At 42.1% G+C, this 21,989-nt stretch overlaps 2 protein-coding genes across 2 annotated transcripts; both read right to left on the reverse strand.

The window, feature by feature from the left end:
- Positions 1 to 5: 5 nt before the first annotated feature.
- On the reverse strand, positions 6 to 13,170 carry tmem71 (transmembrane protein 71). Its single transcript, XM_073491355.1, has 11 exons — positions 13,027 to 13,170; positions 9,258 to 9,347; positions 7,708 to 7,769; positions 6,469 to 6,514; positions 5,945 to 6,154; positions 4,430 to 4,701; positions 3,348 to 3,542; positions 3,046 to 3,112; positions 2,601 to 2,662; positions 2,361 to 2,410; positions 6 to 2,266 (listed from the first exon to the last, which is right to left on the reverse strand). Exons 3-11 carry the CDS (start codon positions 7,736 to 7,738, stop codon positions 2,243 to 2,245), a joined length of 957 nt encoding a protein of 318 aa, XP_073347456.1. The 5' UTR covers positions 7,739 to 7,769; positions 9,258 to 9,347; positions 13,027 to 13,170; the 3' UTR covers positions 6 to 2,242.
- Positions 13,171 to 16,951: 3,781 nt separating this feature from the next.
- On the reverse strand, positions 16,952 to 19,082 carry LOC141016627 (tripartite motif-containing protein 16-like). Its single transcript, XM_073491103.1, has one exon. The coding sequence runs from the start codon at positions 19,027 to 19,029 to the stop codon at positions 17,362 to 17,364; it is 1,668 nt and encodes a 555-aa protein (XP_073347204.1). The 5' UTR covers positions 19,030 to 19,082; the 3' UTR covers positions 16,952 to 17,361.
- Between the last annotated feature and the right edge of the window lie 2,907 nt (positions 19,083 to 21,989).

Consider the following 21,989-nt stretch of genomic DNA (forward strand, 5'->3'; position numbering starts at 1 on the left):
CCATACAGTACTTATTTTTCTTTATTTCTAAAAGTCCAGGCTTCCTGCCACGATTCATTTCCATTTCTTTTCCTCTTTCAGAGCGATAACTGATCAATACAAACTGTTTGCGACTGTTTGACTGGTTACAATTATTTCTGCGGCGCGAGGATTCATTTTTAAACTTTAACTGTAAGATGATTTTAACTTTTTTCTCTCCCTGATCCCCAAAAAATGGCTTCAAAACTCAGCACAGCTCATAGTTTTCTGGACTTATTGCTCCGGCAGAAAGTACAACAAGAGTGAAATCTGTGTGAAGGACTGTGAACCTTCACACAGAGGCAGCCCGACTCACAGCGGAGCTGTTAATAGGTTTTTTTCCTGCCTGAGATGCCAGCTGGGTGGACGGACCGTGTTCACACATGGACTCTAAAACTGCCGCTGACGCACGTACAGTTACAGCATGAAGCTCATAAAACCATCTCCTCCGAGGTCGCCTTTCCTGGTTTCCCTCTTGCTAAGCTAAGCTAAGCTAAGCTAAGCTAAGCTAACCACGTCTCGACTTCAGCTCCACACACAGACGTGAGATCAACATCCACCTGAACACTGATATTTCTGCATGTTTCCAGGATTTATTCTTGTTAAATATTCCTGTCGGCTGAGCGGAGGATCATCGCAGCTCCGACAGGCTTAAAAACAGTTTGATCTGCTTTAGATTTGTCCTCATTTGTTCAGGCGTCAAATGTGTGAACACAGCCTAATTTATGAGAGACCATTTATATTTTTTAGATCTAAATAAAGTTTCCTATCGCAGGAAACTCCACCCAGCCGTGAAACCAAACGCTCTCCAGGTCTGCTTAATGTTTCAGCAGCATTTTTAAGGTTTAAATCGAACACTTCCCTGTAATATTCTGTATTTCTGCGCTGCTGGCTGATATAAAGGCACTTAACAGCTGAGATTCATGAGGGTTCATCAGCTGCTACTCTTAAAGCTGCACAAGAGAGACAACATTAATATGATTCCCTTCAGTTATCTGGTTTATTTCAGGTTAACGACATCTGATTATGTTTAACCGTCGGTATGAATTCAGCAGAATGAGGTAGGATTACGTAAAAGCCGTCCGAAGCAACAACACGTGGATCTGCAGAGCGCGACAGCGTCTGTGGCCCCGCCCACTGACCTGTCAATCAGGCGACGTCATCGAACTAATCGTCTCCTCCTTACGATGCGTTTAACAGCCGTCAGAAAGTCGGAAATTATCGGCTCGTACCAGGAAAAACCCGGAGAGATCCAGGAAATCAGACTTTCACAATAAAACCAGCGCTTGTGCAGCTTTAATGTACCAACGTGATTTATTATTTTTTTAAAGATGTGAGTCGTTTCTTGTGTTTGTGGCGACTCAGTTTCCTCAGGGATAAAAAAAAATGGCACTTATCTCCTGTGGTCACAACGTCCGGGCTGATCAGAAGAACGTCGGTGTTTTTGTGCGTTTGATTTCTTATAAAAAGTCACAGCTGTCACTTTAAATAGAAGTGAAGCTTCACAGCGAAGCTCATCGCTTCGTTATTTCTGCTGTTGGACCTGAATCTGTTCTCCAGACGAGAACAGTCTGACGTTTGGTCACTTTGGACATCCCAAAAAAAGCCAAGTTTAACTACTAACATAGAAGATACCTTACAGTATTTCAAAAATACATCAGGTACAATTTTTTTATACTTGATAAGGATATTTTTTTTTATATATTATAGCTGCTAAACTACAGTTACTTGTGTCACCATGTTAATGAGCTCCTTCGGCTTTTTAACAGAAACACATCGTCTGATTCGGCTTTTTTAACGACGCTGGTGAAAAGTTCAATTAATCCGACGTTTAACACGACGTGAACATGAATCCACATCCAGCTGAAGCGACCTCTCGTCTGGACACGTCGCCACGCTCATTTTCCCGCCTTTAGATTTAAAGGTTAAATGTTGTAAATGTGTTTACAGTTTAAACCTTCAGCCCTTCGGTCGACGCGTCTCAGCGCAGAACACATTTAGTAAAGAACTACATTCAGAAAGTTGCGATTTTTATCATAAGGTCGAAGCATCAAACTGATGTTTTCTGTAAAATGTTCTCCGGAGCTCGAGATAACTTGGTCCTTTAAGTGCAACTTACATGCAAACATGTTGGTGAAACGTTAAATATTTCCCATCAGGCTTTTTTTCTGTCACTCCTCCAGTTTCACATTTTCACAACACTGGAAACGTTTCCTGACGCTTTTCACTCGTTTCTTGATGTGATATCCTGAAAAACAGAATCATTAAAAAAAACGGTTACTGTTTTTTTCTTCGCTGCCGGTCGGAGAAATGAAGTGAAACTCGTTTTGTCTCTGACTCACCTCCGTCTTCGCCCTCCTCCACTCGCCCAGCGGCCCCGACTTCGTCAGGACTGAGAGAGACAGAAAGATCAGAGATGTTTGAACAGAGAACTTTATAAAATGATTGGTTGATACATCGTCTACATTCTTCGTCTACGTTAAGTGTTAAATTAACACTGAATTCAGTCTCGTCAGGCTGCAAAAAGTCTCTAAATCCTGCATTCAGCTGATCGTGGCGCGCTGGAGGTCGATGATACTCACACATAAATGCTGTGATCATCATGAACGCGGTCGATGCAACAGTCGCGCTCCACATGAGACACCTGCAGGGAGGGAAACAGTGAGAACATGATGAACTGAATCCCAGACAGAAGATATCAAGATTCAGGATCTGACATCTTAAAGTGGAAAACTGTGAAGATGAGTCTGGGTCTTAATCATCTGACTGGTTTTAGTTATCATGAATCCAGCTGCACCTCAACTTAGAAATCAAACCAGTTCCTCTGACGGCCACTAGAGAGTTCCAAGGGAACTTAAAAGGTGCTAACGAAGCTTAAAAAGGTGTTTTCTGCGTTCACGTTTGACCTGAGTGGCATTAAACACATCTAACAAACTCGAGACGAGCAGTTTTTTATGTTGTTTAGTGTCGACGAGTATTTACGCAGATGATCTGCTTCAATCAATGAAAAAGAAGAGAGAGTTTTACCCTGAGTACAGAGCCGTGAAGATGAAGATGGTGAAGATGAAAAGCAGAAGAGCCGTCATCGATAACCCTGAAACACAAACACACGTCAGAGAGACGTCTAAACACAACGACCACAACACTGATTTAATGAAATATAACTTCAGCTGTGACAGTTCAAATCACACATCCTCCAAATATCTGTGAATTCACCAGCTTTCATCTTTTTTTAATGTGTTTTGAACCAGAACGTCTGTTATTAAGCGCTGGTTTTAAAATCATGTTTTGTTTCAATAACATCCTGTCAGGTTGGAGAAGAGTCTCACCTGTGGGCTCAGGTGAGGCCTGGCAGCAGCAGGTGCTGGTGTAGAAGGGCGAGGGGGGCGGGACTTCAGAGAGGCCGCCCAGCGACTGGGTGAACTGCTCCCTTGATTGACAGATCTCAGAACAAATCTCCTCCTGGAAGAGCAGCTTCGGGGGCGGGGCCACTTTGTCCGGAGGGGGCGGGATCTCGGTGTGGTCTGTGAAGAGACAGGACGGGTCGGGGCTAGCTGGTTAGCATGCTAACTTCAGTAGACATCACAACAGAACGTACAACACGTTTACGACATAACGTCACAGTCAGGAGATGAAGTTAGTTATAGTATATTATAGTTAATTAACTATAAAGCAAGAAATCTCTGTCTGTCTGTCTGTTCTTCATGTATCTCGAGCTGCATTCGTCCGATCTACTTCACACTTGGCAGGTTTGTCACTGAGGATGAGAGGAAGTGCAGTGCTGAATTTGGTGCAATTTGGACCCACGTTCAATATTAAAGTGAAAGTTGGGGTCTTGTGATGTTGGGTTGTATGAGGTACTTATCCCCAGTCGGTGTGTCACCTGCAGTAGAGCAGCAGTAGCAATGCAACGCGCCAAAAATGTTCAAAATAAACGTACATTGAAACGGATATATGTTTTTAGGCGAGCCTTCTTTTATGTGGCTCAAATACGTCTTGCTGTCGGTGATGTTTGCAGTACAAGGCTCTGCTTCTCCACACGGGGGGAGAGCTGACGGTCATCTACTGCAGACAACTGACGAGGGATAAGAACTCGTGGGGAAGCAGACATAAACAAAACGGAGATGAGCCCTGGTACTTCCTGTAGGAACAGTGAGAATAAAACCACAGCAGAAGGTTAAACGAGCCTGGATGAGCGGGGAGACGGGAAGTTTCTGTCGACAGTCGAATGCTAGCTGACGTTAGCCTCGAGGGCTGGAAGCACCGTCCGCTGTCTCCCATTGGTCGGTGTGGTGATTTAAATTTAGTTTGAGCCGCTCACAGCAGTGAAAGTGGTATTTATATATTTTACAGTACAGAACCAGCAGCAGCGTCTGTGTGGAGGCGGATCTGGAAACGAGGTGTTACAAACCGTAAGTGAAGCTGTGGCTGCCGTCCAGCTCCGTGCTGTTGAATCCAGACCAGGCTGACACGTCCAGCGGGGCCAGGCCCTCCTGGCTGGTCCTGGTCCAGTCCACTTCCCTGTCCTGGTCCTGGTCTTGGTCCCAGTTCTGGTTTTGGTTCTGTCCGGTCCCGAACACGCCTCTGAAGACTTTCTCATCCAGCCAGGACTGGCAGCTCTCCGTCACATCGCTGAACAGGCGAGCCAGAGAGCCGCGAGGTCGCCGCCTGCGCCGGAAAACCCTGAAGAACCAAAAGGAAGTGATCCGGGTGTTCGTCTCAGGCCCGTGGTTCTGTTTTAACAGCTATAAATTGGGCTTTTTTCCCCCCCATATTTCCCAGAAGAAGTCATTCCCCTTTCTGCTTAATCATCATTTCAACCAACAATTATTATCACGACAATAATAATAACAATAATAATTACAGGTTACCAAAATAAGCATTTCAGAAACTGGACCCAGAAACATCTTGTAAAAGTAAATAAATAAATAATAAACCTCTGAAATCGGTGAAACTATTAATCATTTCCATCAATCATCTTATCATCGTTTGAGCTGGATCTGCTCAGTCTGGCGGCTCCAGATGTCGTATGTTGAAATAAAAAAAATGAAATGAATAATAAATATAAACTCAGAGGTGAATAACGGCAGTAAACGTGTCGTTCAGCTCTTCCACTGTTGACGATGTCGGTTTCAATAACATGAGGGTCTCCTAGCAACCGTGACAGATGACATCACACTCTGGCTCCTGATGGCAGCAGATGTCAGACGCGAGGAATTTACAGCTTCAACCCGTTCAACACGCGCTGAGCGGCTCACTCTGATTGGCCTCCTGAGAATGACCTCATCGCTATAAAGAGATCAGCGTGTGTGTGTGTGTGTGTGTGTGTGTGTGTGTGTGTGACTCTTGTTGGCCGACTGTGCCGTGTGAGCTTCACTGTACGGAGTTTGTTTTCACATTCACCTGCTCAGTTCGACACCTGGACCCACCTGCAGGATTCATGACATCACAACTAGTTCGGAGCCAATCAGGGGCCAGGACTTGAAACACTGAGGATGGACTGTTCGCTGACACAGGAGACATTTTGTGTCCAGCAGTTAAACTGTCATTCATTCATTCATTCAGTCCGAATCGTTGCTGGAAACAAGGGGCTGGAGGGAAATGCTAACATTAGCTTGCTAACATTCTGGACAGCTAGCTCATAGCTAACAACCCCTAATGACACAATATAAACTGGACCATTTTAACATGCTAACTGTGAGCATGTTAGCATATTAAAAATGTTAAAACGTTTTTTTGGATTGACTGTATGTTTTTTAGTGTTTTCAGCATTTTCGATCGTACCAGCCTGGCTCGCTGCTAAAACTAAGGAAAGCAACGTCAAGTATTTACCACAACAAGGTGATATCTAGTGCGTATATTTAACCTTTAATCTACGTCGCGTCATGATCTACAACACCAATGAAGTGTATTATCAATATCTCACCTGACCAGGTTCTCCTTGTAGGACACGTTGGTTTTGCAGGGAGTCAGCGACACGTTGCCGTCGTCGTCCCAGGAGAAGCTGTCCTCGGTGACGCTGTAGTATCCGTTGGTGAGGAGACGCGGCGAGCGGCGGCAGGAGCACGGATCACCGCCGTCCACGGACGAGTAGCAGACGTACGAGGAGTCGGGGGAGAGGACAGACTGGTCGAGGCTGAGGGAGACACAGACGTGGAGGTTCAGGATGATTTAAAACAGCAGAATTAAGGCGCGTTGAGTCATTTTAAACCCATAAAATTATCATTTTTAGAAATTCAGCCTGTGTGTAGCTTTAAGAGCTTTAAGGTGACACATCGTGTTGCTTATTCGTCACGTCCCCGGTGTGTAACGGCCTTCACACGTTAAAATCACAGTTATATTCAATTCCTCCCCCCCAAACTAAATCCTACACACTGGACCTTTAAACCTGACAGACTGTTTGAAAACACATTCAGTCTTGAAACGGTAAAAAGAAGCAGACGTTCGTACCTGTGACAGGAGTCATATCCCCGCAGCCGTCGTTTTATTGGTGAACCTGAACAGACACACACACACACACACACACACACACACACACACACGTATGAAACACGTTTTCTAAATAAAGACATCTCGGCTTTTATCAGTGTGAGGAGCCGGAGAACATTCCTGGGAGCCACTTGAGTAAATTTGCTCTTGTGAACGGAGCTGACGTGATGCTAATAACTCCTCTGCAGGAATGTGACGGACACACAGGTTCTCTGCTCTGTGTTGTGTTTGTTTCGAGATCATTCATCGAGTCACAAACAAAGGAGTGATGCTTCACACTAAATGTCGCCGTCACTCCTCCATTTTTCTGTCTCGAGCCCTGAGATGAATGCTTCTCTTCATATTTTATAATAAATCAGCAGGTTATTTGAATGGTTACGGCCTCCTGGGTCATCAATTTGTCATTATTGGTTCTTTAATCAGTTATTTAACATCTGAAGCACCACAGAGCTTCTCGTCCCCCACAGTCGTGTCGAGAAGGAAAGTTCAAAACCAGGTTTCTTCCATGTATACATAACTATCAAACATATGACACAAAGGACATAAAAAATATAATTCAAAATAAATATAATAAAATATATAATGACTGTTGACGTCACTTTACTGCTGCAGATCTCCAGATCTCATATGAAGCGCTGAGTCGACGTCACTGCTGCGATCAGATGTGGTTTGATGCCCGGCAGCATGAATATTGTCACTGCTGTTTACCTCCTTATGTTAAAATAAAGATAAAAAGTCACTGAGCTTTAAATGTTTAAAGTTAAATGTCAGAAAATGGAGTCAGTTTTCACATTTTCAGACATTTGGCCTCCAACAGGAGTGAGCGTCTTCAGAAAGAGAAACAAGTCATCTGATTTGTTTATAGTCTCGTTCCCTTTTCTCCTTTTTTTGCTCTTCCTGAGGCGTCATCTGTCTTTGTTTCTCTCCCTGTTAAAAGTTTGTCGTCACTCGGGTCAGAGGATGTTTGAGGCGATGTGACTGTGATTTTGTATAAATAAAACTGATTTTAATTTGATTTCCTTTACGAGCATTTGTGCCACGGATCATCATCTCTGTTCTTTGCTCATTTTATTTTGATGCTTTACATCCTGCGAATCCATCGAATGCTCGATAATGAAGATACAAGAACAAAGAGCGTCCCTCAGCGTGGACGTGTGTGGACAGTATGCAGATGTGTTGAGTGTGTTGATGGTGACGTACTTGTAACAGCTCCGGAGAAGAACAGAGCCATGTCTGTCTGCCGCCGAACGTCTTCTGTCGATCTGGGAAAGACATCAGAAACCCGACACCGGCCGTGAGAAACAGGCAGCCAACCAACCAACCAACGACGTGTCAGTCTCAGTACCTTCTGACTTCCTGTCTGTGTCTCATTGGGTTTTAATCAAGTAAGTCTTTCAACACACAACATGTAATTTCTGCCGTCAGGAGGCGAGATGTTGAGCTCCAGGGAGAAAATGTTTAAAGTTATGTTTAGTCGCTCACTTCCTTTCTGACTCTGACGAGGAGGAAACAGTCCAAACATCCTCTCCTCCAGCAGAAGTTCAGATACTTGTGTAAAAACAGACTCTGCTAAAAGTAGAAGTACTGACTCAGCTTCTTTACTCCAGTAAAAGTAATCGAGTACAGGCTCTGACATGTACTCAGAGTATCAGAGTAAAAAGTCTCCCTCTGAAGGACATTTGTGGTCAAAGCTACTGAAGCTCACGTCATATTAATATAATTCAAAGACTATTAAAGTTAAAGGTAGAGTCAGTAGGATTTGTCCCAGCTGTTCCTGAACGCACCACAAAGATAGTTGATAGTTGAGTCTCATTCCCAGGACGTCAAACAGCCTCATGTTGGGTTGGTAAAGCGTCCGAGCAGCAACAAAGAGAGAAAATAAGAAACTCTCTGCAGATACGAGACACTAACACGTCTTTTCTCCCCATTCAGCCTCCCTCTCTGTCTGTTCACGTCTTTTACGTCTTTGTCTCGTCTCGCTGCGTCTGCCGTGCGTGATGTGCTCTGATAGGTCGACATCAGTCTCATGAAGTTGGGAAGGCGGCGAGCGATGACGCCAAATAACAATAATCCATAATTCACCTCAAATGCATCAAACTAAAGTAACGAGGCTGTTTTGAAAATGTGAAGAGGAGAAAGTTCAGATAGTCACAGAGATACTCAGGTACAGTACAGATACCTGAAACATGTACTGGAGTACAGTAACTAAGTATTTGTATTAGTTACTTCCACCTCTGCTCCCTCCTGGAAGTTGCATATTATATCTTTAAAAAGACCTCAAAAATATATAGTTTCATTTCTCAGAGGTTCAGTAGTTTCCTCAGGCTGCTCACTATTCGGTGTGTGTGTGTGTGTGTGTGTGTGTGTGTGTGTGTGTGTTCATGCTGATAAAGGAACAGCAGTGTTGTGGCTCATGGATATGCTCATGATATTTTTGGACAACAGGAAGAAGATAAACCAGGCTGTGACTCGCACACAGCACATTCACTGGTGGTTTGGTCCAGGAGGGAGAACGACGAGCCGTCTGTTCTTCAGAGGTTCAGAAATAAAAAGCTTCTGGCAGCTCCTCTCTGATCTGCTCTGCAGTAACTTCATAACGCTCAGTCAGTCCAGTTAATCCTGATCCTTCTCTCCAGTCTGAGCACTCCAGGGATTAACTGAATTAAGACTCCTCGAGCTAATATAAATCCAAACTGATCAGAGGACAGAACTAGTGCAGGATATTTATAAAGAGTTTTTTAAAGCCTTACCTCTGAACTTGTTCCTGCCGAGTCTCGTTGTGATCTTCAGTCTAACGGGTTTGGTGTTGTGGTGCTCTCACATCCTGCAGCAGCAGCAGCCTGAGAAAAAGTTCAGAACAAAACAGAGAAAAACAGAAGGGCTGTGACTGTGAGCTCATGTTTCCTGTTAACTCTGCGTCTGCTGGGAGGAAGCTTAACTCTGACAGGGACACTGAATCCCCTGCAGGCTCAGTTTGACTCAGTGCAGAGGTGAAGTCATGTGTTGTTGACTCTGTGTGGAGGAGGAGGAGAGGAAGAGGAAGAAGTTTGGTCTCTGTTAACCTGCCAGTGTTAGCAGCAGATTTTTGATTGAACCAGTAACCACAACATCACCAGACTCCCTTAACAAATGTAGTGATTTTAAGAGTTGTTTCATGAGGAGAAACTTAACAAACTGTGAGAAGCAGCGATGACAAACTCTAAATCATTGTCTCCTTCTTGTAAATTCAGCATTAAATGAAAACAGTAAGTTGTGTGTTTCCTTGTAGAAAGTGTCAGTTTGTGGCAGCATGGCTGCACCAGCCTGTCTGCTTCTGTGTCTAAAGTGCTAAAGTCTGACCTGCCAACATTTAGCAGCTGTTTGAACACACTGTTTACACTGATTTCACCATTTACACTCAATTTATGAAAGAAGAAACATTTTATTGATGATAAACATGTCACATTTTACAAATACACTAAACAGTAACCAGTATAGGCGACTTCTTTGTCCCCAGACTCCCTTTGAAAATGTGTCAGTTTAGTGAGTTGTTGAGTTGGAGACACTTTATAAACTGTGTGAAACTCTGTCTCTGACTGATTCTGACTTATTTGTTCCTTCTTGTGAATTCAGCAAATGTTCAACATGAACTTAGCATCGCTGAGCATAAAGACGAGAAGCAGACATGAGAAAAACATTTTCTTCCTGTTCAAAGGCTCAAAATCACATCAACACTATTTGAAATAAACCCTGAATATCAGTCAAAGATCCGACACCGCTCCGCTCACTATTGTTCTGTTCTGGTGAATAAAGGATGAACTGGGTCAGCGGCTGTTGGTGAACAGAGACGGTCTGTGTCACAGTGAGTGCGGGGGGGCTGACGGAGGGGCTGTGTGGGGGTTTCCTTCTCTTCGTCCTCTGATTCAACTGAAAAATGCTCCTCGTGATCTAAAACAACAGTAACGGTCTGAAGAGCCGTCACTGACCTCGACATGCTGAGCAGCAGGAACGTCATCCTGATGATTTAACTCTTCGTCTGAACAGTTTCATTTTAACATCAGACGTTTTGTCGAGACACAGCAGCACCGACAAAGACATGTTTTGTAACGTGAGCAGCCAAACTTCTGTCACGTCATTTCATACTGACGACACTTTTTGTGTTTGAGGCAACAAAACCAGAGATTATTTTAACAAGATGTTTTTTATCTGTAGTTGTGGCAACAGATTTATAATCAGACAATGAGACTTAACGGGAAGAAAAACTGTACTTTTAACGAGATGGTGGGAATCTTTGCAGCCGAAAACCAGATGTTCTGTTTTGGTTGTTTTCAAGGCGTCTTTGTGGCAACAAAACGCAGAGTTTCTAACGAGACATCGGGACATTTTTCCAGCTGATGACCGGTTATTTTTAAAATCACACTCGGACATTTTCCAGCCGAGTTTAAGGCAACATAACGAGAGATTTTTAACGAGACATCGCAAAAATTTCTACCCATGTCTGTGGCAACAAAACTGGGTATTGTTAAAGAGACGTCGGACGTTGCAGCTGCGTTTGTGGCTGGAAAAATAATATTGAGACACTGGGACTGGGAAAAACTGACGAGACGTTAAGACATTTTCTAGTCGACTGACGCAAAAAGAAAAACTGCATTTTTAAAGATGTCTGTACATTTTGTGACAGAAAACCAGATATTTTTCTGGATAAGCTCCAGACGTCTTCGTGGCAACAAAACTGGAAACTTTTAACGAGACATCGGGACATTCGCCAGCTGGAAGACCTTTTAGTTTCTGAGGCAACTATATTGGGAATGTTTAACGAGATGTTGGGCTGTTTTCCAGCTGAAAACTAATTATTTTTTTACGAGACAGAGACATTTTCCAGTAAATTTTTTTGATATTATTAACAAGATGTAACAAAATTTTCCAGTCGTGTTCATGGCAACAAAACACAGTATCTTTAATTAGTACAAGGAAATTCTGCAGCTGAAAAACACAAACTTTAACCCAGAAATCAGGATGTTTTTCTGCCAAAAAACGCACGTTCTTAACGGGACACGGGGGCATTTTCCAGCCGTGTTTGTGCAAATGAAACTGGATATTTAAACAAGACGTTGGACATTTTCCAGCTGTTATTTCTGACAACAAAACACAGTATTTTAAGCCAAAACATGATCTTTCCCCGACTCTAACCAGGTGCTTTCTGTGCCCAAAAACAAGCAAAACAACAAGAAAACAAAACAGCTTTTTGTTCATAAACAGAACAGAGATGATTTATTTTCTCTTCTCCAGATTATTCTGCAAACACAGACTCTTCTGTGTGTGAACAGGCTGGAAAACAACAGACGCAGCCTTTCATCAAACATCTGTACGTCCAGTATCAATCTGTATTTCCATACGTTAAGTCTCAGAGTTTAATCACCGGATAAATACTCTACATGTTGCAGGATGAAGTGAGTCCACCTTGTGTGTTTAACACCTTCAGAGGAAGCACAGAAAACATGTTGTGCGATTGGAATATTTCAGAATAAGATGTCTTCATTCATTTTCTCAGTCTCCCCCCACACGTTGGACTCTCCCCCACTCTCGGGCTCCCAGCATGCCTTGCAGCAGCAGTCTGTCTCTGCTGGAGCTGCTGATGTTGGAGGAAAATGCGTATCAGGAAACACAGAGATGGATCAAACCATTTCACCAGCAGCAGCTCCAGCGACACCGACACGCTTTCCTACGTTCAGTATTCTGCTCTCCGGTTACTGCACGTGTGACGCTTCACTACTAATATTTCTACCTACATTATTACATTTCATTTTTTAAATATTAGCCCTTTAATATTCCTACTTAGTGCTCAGAATTAAATTCATAGTTTGAAGTATTGTTTAATTATTGCAGTGATGTCTCATTGTGTGTTTATTGTCTTTTCTATTTAATCAAACAGTCCATACTCATGTTTATAAAGTACTCACATGTATAATATTCTTACTGCAGCTCAGGATTTAAGCTTTAATGCACTTTATGTCATTTATTGATGATCCTGATCTATGATGGTGCATTAGTGCCACTTACCACATGTCTGATGCTTTGTTTTCAGTTTACAGCGTCTTTATTATTAATATTTTTACATTACTGCATTTAATTTTCAATCACAGTGGCTTTTTCTTGTTATTTACATTATTGCTGTAATGCCTCTGTGTGCGTGTATCGTGCATATTATACATGTATATATTGCAGTAGTATGCAGTATCTCACACTCAGCCTGTTGTGGCTTCAGACTATTTTTAACTGCAACATTCCTGCAATATTTCCGTGATAAAGTGTGTGTTTGTTGGCATCATCCTGCAAACACAACGAGCTCAGAATAAAAAGGACCAAGAACAAATAACTGTGGTTGTTTTTATGTTTCATTAAATCTTAAATTGATTTTAAAACAATTTCAGCTGATTAAAAATAAAACGTCCATAAACTAGTTTCTGTTTCTTTGCATATGTTCGTGTTGATCTCATGAACAGAATCCAGACAAAGAAGAATAACGGACCGTGAACTCACCGTGTTGTTCTGAGCCGGAAGTGAAGAAAATAAAAGTCTTTCTTCTTCTTCTTCTTTGAAAAGATCAAACGCTTCTTTCTCTTCTTCTTCTTCTTCTTCTTCTTCTTCTTCTTCTTCTTCTTCTTCTTCTTCTTCTTCTTCTTCAGGGGAATAAAAACAAACCGCAGCTCGGAGCTCCGCAGCTGTCGCCGAGCCTCGCCCACACACCGGAAGCACCGCCCGCTGTCACAGTAAAGCACTTCCGGGCGCGGATTTCAAGGTAAAAGCACGGCGCTGTCTAAAGCAAAGGAAATTTCAAGGAGATCTTTGTGAAATCTTTGGAGTAAACTGTTTCATTGACTGAAGGGGAGACACTGCAGGCGAATGGATTAATTTTATAATCTTCATTTTTAAAGTTTTAAAGTAATTTGCTGTGAAATTTAAAGGAGCAGTTTAAGTTTTTAGGGAGTAAATGTTAATGAGCAGAGAAAGATCTGCATTGGATGATTATTTTTCTGCCTAAATGATCAAACTCTTTTCATGACTGAATAAACAAACTGACCCTAAAGGACAACACGATTTATATTGTTTTACTTTGTTAATGAGTGGCGGACCCTGCCACCTTTCTAGCTTCAAACAGTGTTCTGGGACCTTATTTTCCTCTGAGAACAGCTGGTTTATTCACTGATGTGGAAACAGTTTGTATTATTACCTCATTAAAATTGTAAATATTAAAATTCAGAGTTTGGATGAAACACGTGACACAGATACTTGTTGTGTTTTCTGAAATGTAATGTTTTAAAATGCAAATCAATCAGAATCTAATTAAAGTTGCAGCATTCTCCTGAAGAACTGAAGCAGCTGGAGACTTGTTTTAAAACGGAAAAGATTAACCACAAAAAATATGTTATTTACACCTTCGGCTCACAGTCAAGCTCGAGCACCCACTCCAGACGAGCGAAAGCTTTTAGCTTAGCAACAAAAATAAAGATTTCAGCTTTAAAAAGAGTGTAAATAAAACAATTTTAAATCAAATTGAAGCCTGCAATAAATCCTCTGTACTGACTGAAAGCACAAACACACTGTCGGTCGTAAAAAGCAACAAGTGACAGAAAACTCTGCTCGTTTCTCTGTGACGAAGCTGTTTTAGTGATGAAAGCTGAAAGGACAAAGACCGACTGACAAATGCTCTTCAGCTCTGAACATGAACTGTGAACTTTGTGGTGTTTGAGGAGGAAAAGTGCCTCAGTTATACTCTCGTATTAGTGTCACATGTTCTCCATCAGCTCTGTGTGAGACCCTGGAATGAAGACGACAAGAAAAGACTTTGTTCGTGTTTGTTTATTCACCATGTAAAGCTTCAGTTTGTTCACACGTCCCATCAGTAAAGTCTGTTCAATGACTCTGGTTCAATGATTTCACTTCATCCACACAATCAGTTTGTTTGAATCTCAGCTACGTACAAGGAAATAATAAATGATCTTCCTCATATATTATTGAATTTGCGTGACGATTGGAACGACGACAGCTTTTGTTCTGCCAAACAAATAAATGTAAATGTGATTATAGATGAATTTAAACATGTACAAAGTGATGAGAACTAAATATGTAGGATAAATGAAGCTCTGCTGCTTTCTCTCTTTAGACTCATGCAGTGGGAGAGTGTAGGAACACATGTCCATCGCCTCTGCATTTTATTGAGGCCCTGTTGTTCTTGTTAACCCTTTTCATCTGGATGAAGACGATTTACAGGAAGGAGGCGTCTTCCAGGCTGCCACCTTATCTCCTGGCAGAGAGGATAGTGTTTTCCTGGACCATAAAGACTTCAAATGAGGACAGTTTTAATTAATTTACAACTAAACTCCCATTTCTGAACTCTCTTTCCCCTCAAAACAGATAAATCCTTCCCTCACAGGTCAGTCTGAGGAAACATGGAGTTACCTATTCTCTCCACATCAGGAGGGACCGGAGCCATCTGGTCATCAGAGACTGTGTTAATACAATGTCTTTACATTTGCAGATTAAGTAACACGCCTGATGTCTCTCTCTCTCTCTCTCACCCTCTATGACTTCTGATTCACAAACACACTCTCCAGAGTGGACACCAGACACCTTCTGACTTGTTCTATGCTCTCACTCTGTCTTCTGTTATTTACGACACATCTGGTCTCACTATCTGTGGGACATTCCACCCAAATGGCCTCTGTATTCTTCCAGATTTCAGACCATTTCTAATTAACCATTAAGTCAGTATCTCACTCACTTAATTCTAACACATTAAGAAACAGTAAAAGAAGTTCATAAAACTGATCTTTATCCCGTTTCTCTATGATTAAGATTGACTGAGATCAAGTTTTAATGTTTAATCTGTACTGTGTTCGGTGGAACCACAGCACCTCCTGATGGTGAGTCCTGGTACAGTTGGACGAGAAATATTCTGTTTAATATGTTTATGGTTATAACCAGTAAATGTCTCTGATATGTCTTTGTTTAGCAAGTATTAAGTTAGAAATATGTATAATTAATGTTTAATCACGTCATAATCATTTTCATGATAGACAAAGTACATCTATTAAGCCATGGTGAGATTCTGTGAAAGGTGAAGCACTGTTTAGTTTAGTGAGTTTCTGTGAATCTTCACACCTCGACTGAATCTTGGAGACAAAAGCCGGTAAGCCCCGCCCACGACACGCCTCGATTTGCAAATAATAAAACGGAGAGATCACGTCTCTCGAGCCAGTTGTTTTTTTTAGAGTTTTAGTTCAGTTTTAGTTTTAAGTTTTCTTTTGTTTTAAGTTTTTCTTTTGTAACTTATTTTTGAAGCTCTTTACTTTACTTTGAAACACGCTCCAAGACAGCAATCTCAACAGAAGTGCTCACGCGTTGATTTTTCTCACTTTTATATTTTTCGCAGTATTGATTAGCTTCTTTTATTAAGTTTGTACCAGAACAAAGTTCTGTTTTAATTTGTTTTATACCGTTAAGTATCGTAACCTGCTTTTGAAGAAGTGAACTTAATTTAGATTATCTTGCATCAACTAACAACGGACGATCCGCCTGATCAACGTATCATCCTCAGTTATTTTATTCAAGAAGTTAAATTTAGTTTATAAAGTCAGACCCTGAAAACCACTCGAAGAAACGAAGAAGAACATCTTTATCACAATCATCATCACGACACTACAGCAACTTGCTGTGTCCGAGACCGTGAAAGCGGTTTCCAACGAAAGACAGACTCTTTGACAAGCCCCCATCGCTCGCTAGCGGTACCATCCCGCTGGGCATTGAGCCAAGATCTGCACCGGATCGGTACGGGACCAGCTGCCCTCTTCCTAAGACAACGGACCGAGGTGCCCAACCGACTGATACCAGATGAGCTGACCCTCGGCCATTGGACCGGGACTGCCAGCTAGAGCCCCAAATCACCCGAGGGAATCCGCCGCCGCGGACTCCGCAACTCTGCTAAGAAAGTAGGCTCTCCATCACTGGATTCACACATGATACATGAGATGGTGTCTGGCTCTGGTTCTGATCTTGTAGCTTAAGAGAAATTCGGTTAGGGTCTCGTTAGTATTAAAATTACTACCGTAATATTTAAATGCTTCAACCTAACTCGTGATCTCACCATCAGCCCATATTCTACTAATAACCCATTACTTAGTTATTTCACATTTCCTGTTACCTGTTGTTATTCATTTAAATTGCCATTTCATTTATTTAACCTGAATTATTTAGTCAATAAACATATTTAACCGTATGTCGTTGTCTGTGCAGGTTTGTTTTTAATGTGGAGAACCGATGGATATGTGTAGAATTCACTACTTCATTTATGAGATTGAATAAATTGATCTGAAATTGATTAGAATTGATACAAGTTAAACTTGTCCAGTCGAATTTGATTAATTACCTCCGGATTATTCAAATAGACAAAACAACGGAGGTGGTGCCCCATTAACGAGTGTTTTATTAATCGCCAGTGACTAATAAATTACATTTATTATTAGTGTATCTCCTACAAGAGAAACAACAACATGCAAACACATCAGTACAAATATTCAACACACATTTAGAGCACAGACACGTTTATATCTTCATGCAGACAAATGTCAGTTGAGCTGAACAAAAGTCATCATGAGCAGTGAGAGCCTCCATGGTTAAACAGACACAGGAAGGAGCGCCACCTAAAGACACTCAAACATTTACACAACAACAGGTGAGAAGATGTCAAAGTCCCGCCCATCATGTTTGATTGACAGGTGAAGACACCACACAACAATCAGCCACAAACATGAAGACAGAATAAGTTTAAGAGTTAAAACTCAGAGTTTAACTCACTGTCCCTTAAATGACTTCTGTCTATTTGACTTTACTGAACTCAGCAGTGGATTCAGACCAAACCAAAACTCCAGCATAGAGAGGCTGAGTGAATGTGGTCTGGACTCTGTGGAGGAGAGTGATGGTTTCAGAGACGCTGTAGAAGGACAGAATACCTGCACTGTGATCCAGGTACACTCCAACTCTGGAGGACCGAGGACCTGAGACGGGAGTTTCAACATTGTTGTACCAAAATTTATAACTGTCATTGTAACAATATAATGACCAAGATTTGTCATTTCGTCCAAACAAAGATTCATTATAGCTCCCTGCTCTCCTGATACTCTTGTATGCGACTGCTACTTCACCTCCTCCTCTCCACTCCACCTCCCAGTAACAACGTCCAGTCAGACTCTCTCTACTCAGGACCTGACCATAGTAAGTGAATCTGTCTGGGTGACTAGAATAAGACTGTTGTTGACTCATTCTTGTTACTTTTCTGTTCCCCTGAGATAATAACAGATGTGTGTGTGCTGTGTTTGGATCCAGTGTGATTTCACGTGAATATCTTAAGAGTCCAGCTCTGGTCTTGTTCTCTGGTTGTGACAGTAAAACATCCACTTGAGTCACTGTCAGTGAGATGTTTGTCCATGTCTCTCTCAGGACGTCCTGTAGTTTGTCTCTGACCTCTGACACAGCTGCTGTCACATCCTCAAAGTACTTCAGAGGACGGATATTGATGCTGGATGAGTGTGTAGACTCACTGAGTGCTGACAGTGAGGGGTAGTTGTGGAGAAACTGGTTGTGATCCTCTGTGTGTGAGAGCTTCTTCAGCTCAGCGTCTTTCCTCTTCAGCTCAGTGATCTCCTGCTCCAGCTTCTCCTGAAGCTCTTTGACTCGACTCACTTCAGTTTCCCGCTGGGATCTGACCTGCTGCTTCACATCAGAGCGTCTTTTCTCCATGAGACGGATCAGCTCGGTGAAGATCTTCTCACTGTGCTCCGCTGCTTTATCAGCAGAGCCATTGATGGCCTCCACCTCCTGTTGAAGCACCTTCACATCTTCCTCTCTGTCCTGGATTCTCTGCTGGATGTTTTGTCGACTCACCTCCAGCTCTCTCTGCCTCTCAGTCCTCTCTGCTGCAGCTGACACTGTGTCGTGGCCTTTATGTTCGTCCATGGAGCACAAAATACAGATGGTCTGCTGATCAGTACGGCAGAAGATCTTCATCACCTCATTGTGACGAGAGCAGATGTTCTCCTGGAGCTTCTCTGACGGCTCCACCAGCTTGTGTTTCTTGAATTGAGCCACATCAAAGTGAGGCTGAAGGTGTTTCTCACAGTAAGAGGCCGGACAGGACAAACAGGACTTAACTGCTCTCAGTTTCCTCCCAGTGCAGACATCACAGGCCACATCTTCAGGTCCAGCATAGCAGAGATCAGCAGGAGCAGCTTGGAGTCCAGTCTTCTTCAGCTCCGCCACTAAATCTGCTAACACGGTGCTTTTCACCAGGACAGGCCTCGGTGTGAAGCTCTGCCTACACTGAGGGCAGCTGTGGGTTTTCTTCTCATCCAGTGTGTCCCAGTAGCTTTGAATACAGTTCATGCAGTAGCTGTGTCCACAGGGAATAGTCACAGGATCCTTCAGTAGATCCAAACAGATGGAACAGCAGAACTTTGCTCGGTCCAGCTGATTGTTTTGTTGAGCCATTTCACCTCCGAGTGTCAACGACTGTCTGAGTTTCACTTCCTGATAACTGAAACTAGTCTGAGCTCTGATCTGAACAACATGAGCTCCTGCAGTGAATGAGGCTCGTCAGCTCCTTCACTTCCTGGTTACACCCTCATTCAAAGTGCAGATCTGAAGGGGAGGGAACAAGGAGATAAAGTGACAGAGTGGAGCTGCTGTGTTTGAGAGCAGGAAGAAGAGGGAGGGCTGATCCAGCTGTGCTTCATTCCAGGACGAGGAGCCGCTCTGTGACTCTGGACTTTGTTCGCTCGTTTACAACGAAGCCTCAGTTAAAAACTGCTCCACATTTGAGAACATGTTTTTTCATCAATATTTTCTTATTGAGTTTTAACATAATAAAGGTACATACATATAAATATGTTTGACACTTAAGGAAAAGAAAAATGACAGACATTAAAATAGTAATTGTAATAGACACGTCTATAAATGTATATTCCTGACTCTTCAGTGGCACGTTTAGAGGATATAAGTGTAATATCAATGTGTTTGCAGATAACGGCGTATTGATATTCAGGATTTTATCTATCAGTCACTTCACATCCTTCTGACATTTACTGTTCTGGTTTGAGCTTCCTCACACGCCTCCATCCAATCATTCACACGGATGTCCTCTTTGAATCCTTCCTCCATGCTTCAAGTTTGTTACCTGAGGAACCTTGTGACCTGACGCTATAGTGCCATATTGTAGTGAAATTAAGCCTCTGCTATAACAACCTTTCACTACTTCCTTCTCTAACATTGATAAAGAAGGCGTATCTAAAGAGTTATATTGAGGAATGAAAATGAAATTTCTTATTTGTAAGTATTTAAAAACACGTTTTGTAGAGATATCGAATGTGTGGACCACTTCCTCAAAGGACATAAGTTTACTGGAGGAACATAGATCCACTACAGTTTTAACCCCTTTATCTGCACGTACTTTAAAGCCTGCCGCAGAGTTTAGGGCGTCTTTTGTTCCTTATGAAATTAGTAAATAGTTTATTAAGTCTTAGAAAAAAGTGTTTCGGAGGTACCAAGGGGATATTTTGAAACAGGTATAACAGCTTGGGCAGAATATTCAGTTTCAAAATATTTATGCGACCAAGTGTGGATACGGGTAAAGATGTCCATCTTTCAATAGCATCAGAAGTATTTTCTAAAAGAGGGTCATAATTTACTGAAACAATACTCTCAAGTGTTGGTCCGATCTTCATGCTCAGATATGTAAAGCAGTCAGTTGTATTAAAAATGGATGCACCGTGTTTGGATTGTTGTTCATCTCTCTCATCAGTAACATTAGCATGCTGTTAGTATTGTTGATCTTGAACCCAGAGATCTTCCCAACATTACTAATAAGCTCTAGTAAAGCAGGGATAGAGTTACTGAGGTGTTTTAAAAACAGAAGAACATCATCTGCAAAAAGGCGATTTTATGTTTCTCTTGACCAACAGTAATACAAGTTATGACCATGTGTCTTCTAAGTGCATTTGCAAAGGTTCAGTGGAGATCGCAGAGAGGAGAGGAGAGAGAGGCGACCCCTGTCGACAGCCTCTGGAAATGATGAATGGTTTGGACGCCATGTTATCCGTTAGCTCCTCAGCTACAGGGTTGTTATAAAGTAGCCTGACCCACTTGCAGAATCGTTCCCCAAAACCAAACCTTGTCAGCAGGTCAAATAAATAAGGCCCTTCTACCCTATCAAAGGCCTTTTGGGCATCCAGTGATAGGATGGCAACATCTTGTTCGCCCCTCTGGTCATGAAGGATGTTGAGAAGCCTTCATTGGACGCATGTTTTCACATCTTGTGTTAGTTGTCCCTGGTTTTGGTAGTGATGTAATCAAAGCTCCTCTCACTGACACAGGGAGAAGACCTTCTTCCTGCTTTATCTCCATGTTCATCACCTTGTTTTCTATTTCAGTACCTTTGCAGCTGCTCTACTCGCTGACATTTCATTACAACATGCCCTTTAGTAGCAGCAGTTTATTAAGATCATCTGTATTTTCAGTTGTTTTCTGATATATATATATCTTTTGTTTGGCTGTTTGAACTACAAAAGCCAATAATTTGACCTCTAATGAATACTTTGAATGCTTCCCATCTTACACATGCTGAGGTTTCACATGTATTAGTTTCAAAGTAAAGCTCTATTTGTTTACCAAGGAAGTCTATGAATGACGGGTCCTGAAGCCATCCTGTTTGAAGACGCCATTTAGGGGCGTCGCACACCATTTTATTACTGATATATATTAATGAAACTGCTGTATGGTCAGAGATAACGACACTGTGGTACTGACGATCTGTAATCCTGGGAAGCAGTTGAAAAGTAATCAATACCTGAGTATGTTTGGTGAGTACTAGAGTAGCATGAGGAAGCTATCGAGCTAGGATCAAGATGTCTCCAAATATCCAACAGATTTAAATCTTTCATCAACTGTTGGATCGGTCTTCTTGATTTGGCCTGTGTGTTGTCGATGCCTGTTGAACGATCTTTCACTGGGTCCAAAGTGCAAATCACATCACCTGCTATCAAGTATTGACCTGACAGGTTAGAGATTAAGAGAAATAAATCATCGACTATCATCGTTAGGACCATATACGTTACTTAAATACACTTTTTGAACAATAATAACTCACTGCTCAAGTGAAACTTCACCTGTCCAGTCTCAGACATCCCACTTTATAGGTGGAAGGTTGTGACAAAACACTTTTCCTTCAGCATGTTCATTAAGCATCGAGAAGCATAAACACAATATGAAAATAAACAAAATGAGACACATTATCACAAGGTTGCAATGAACTGTTGAGCCAGTGTTCATTCAGAGTCTGTCAAAGTCACATTGGCTGCCAGCTTTGTCCAGTCTACAGATTCATAATGGCTCATCCCAATGTGCTAACAGTCATTAACAAAAAACATTAAAGTAGCTTTGCAGCGTTCTCCTAA

This window comes from Pagrus major, chromosome 21 (genome assembly GCF_040436345.1).
Source record: "Pagrus major chromosome 21, Pma_NU_1.0".
Taxonomy (NCBI): Eukaryota; Metazoa; Chordata; class Actinopteri; order Spariformes; family Sparidae; genus Pagrus; species Pagrus major.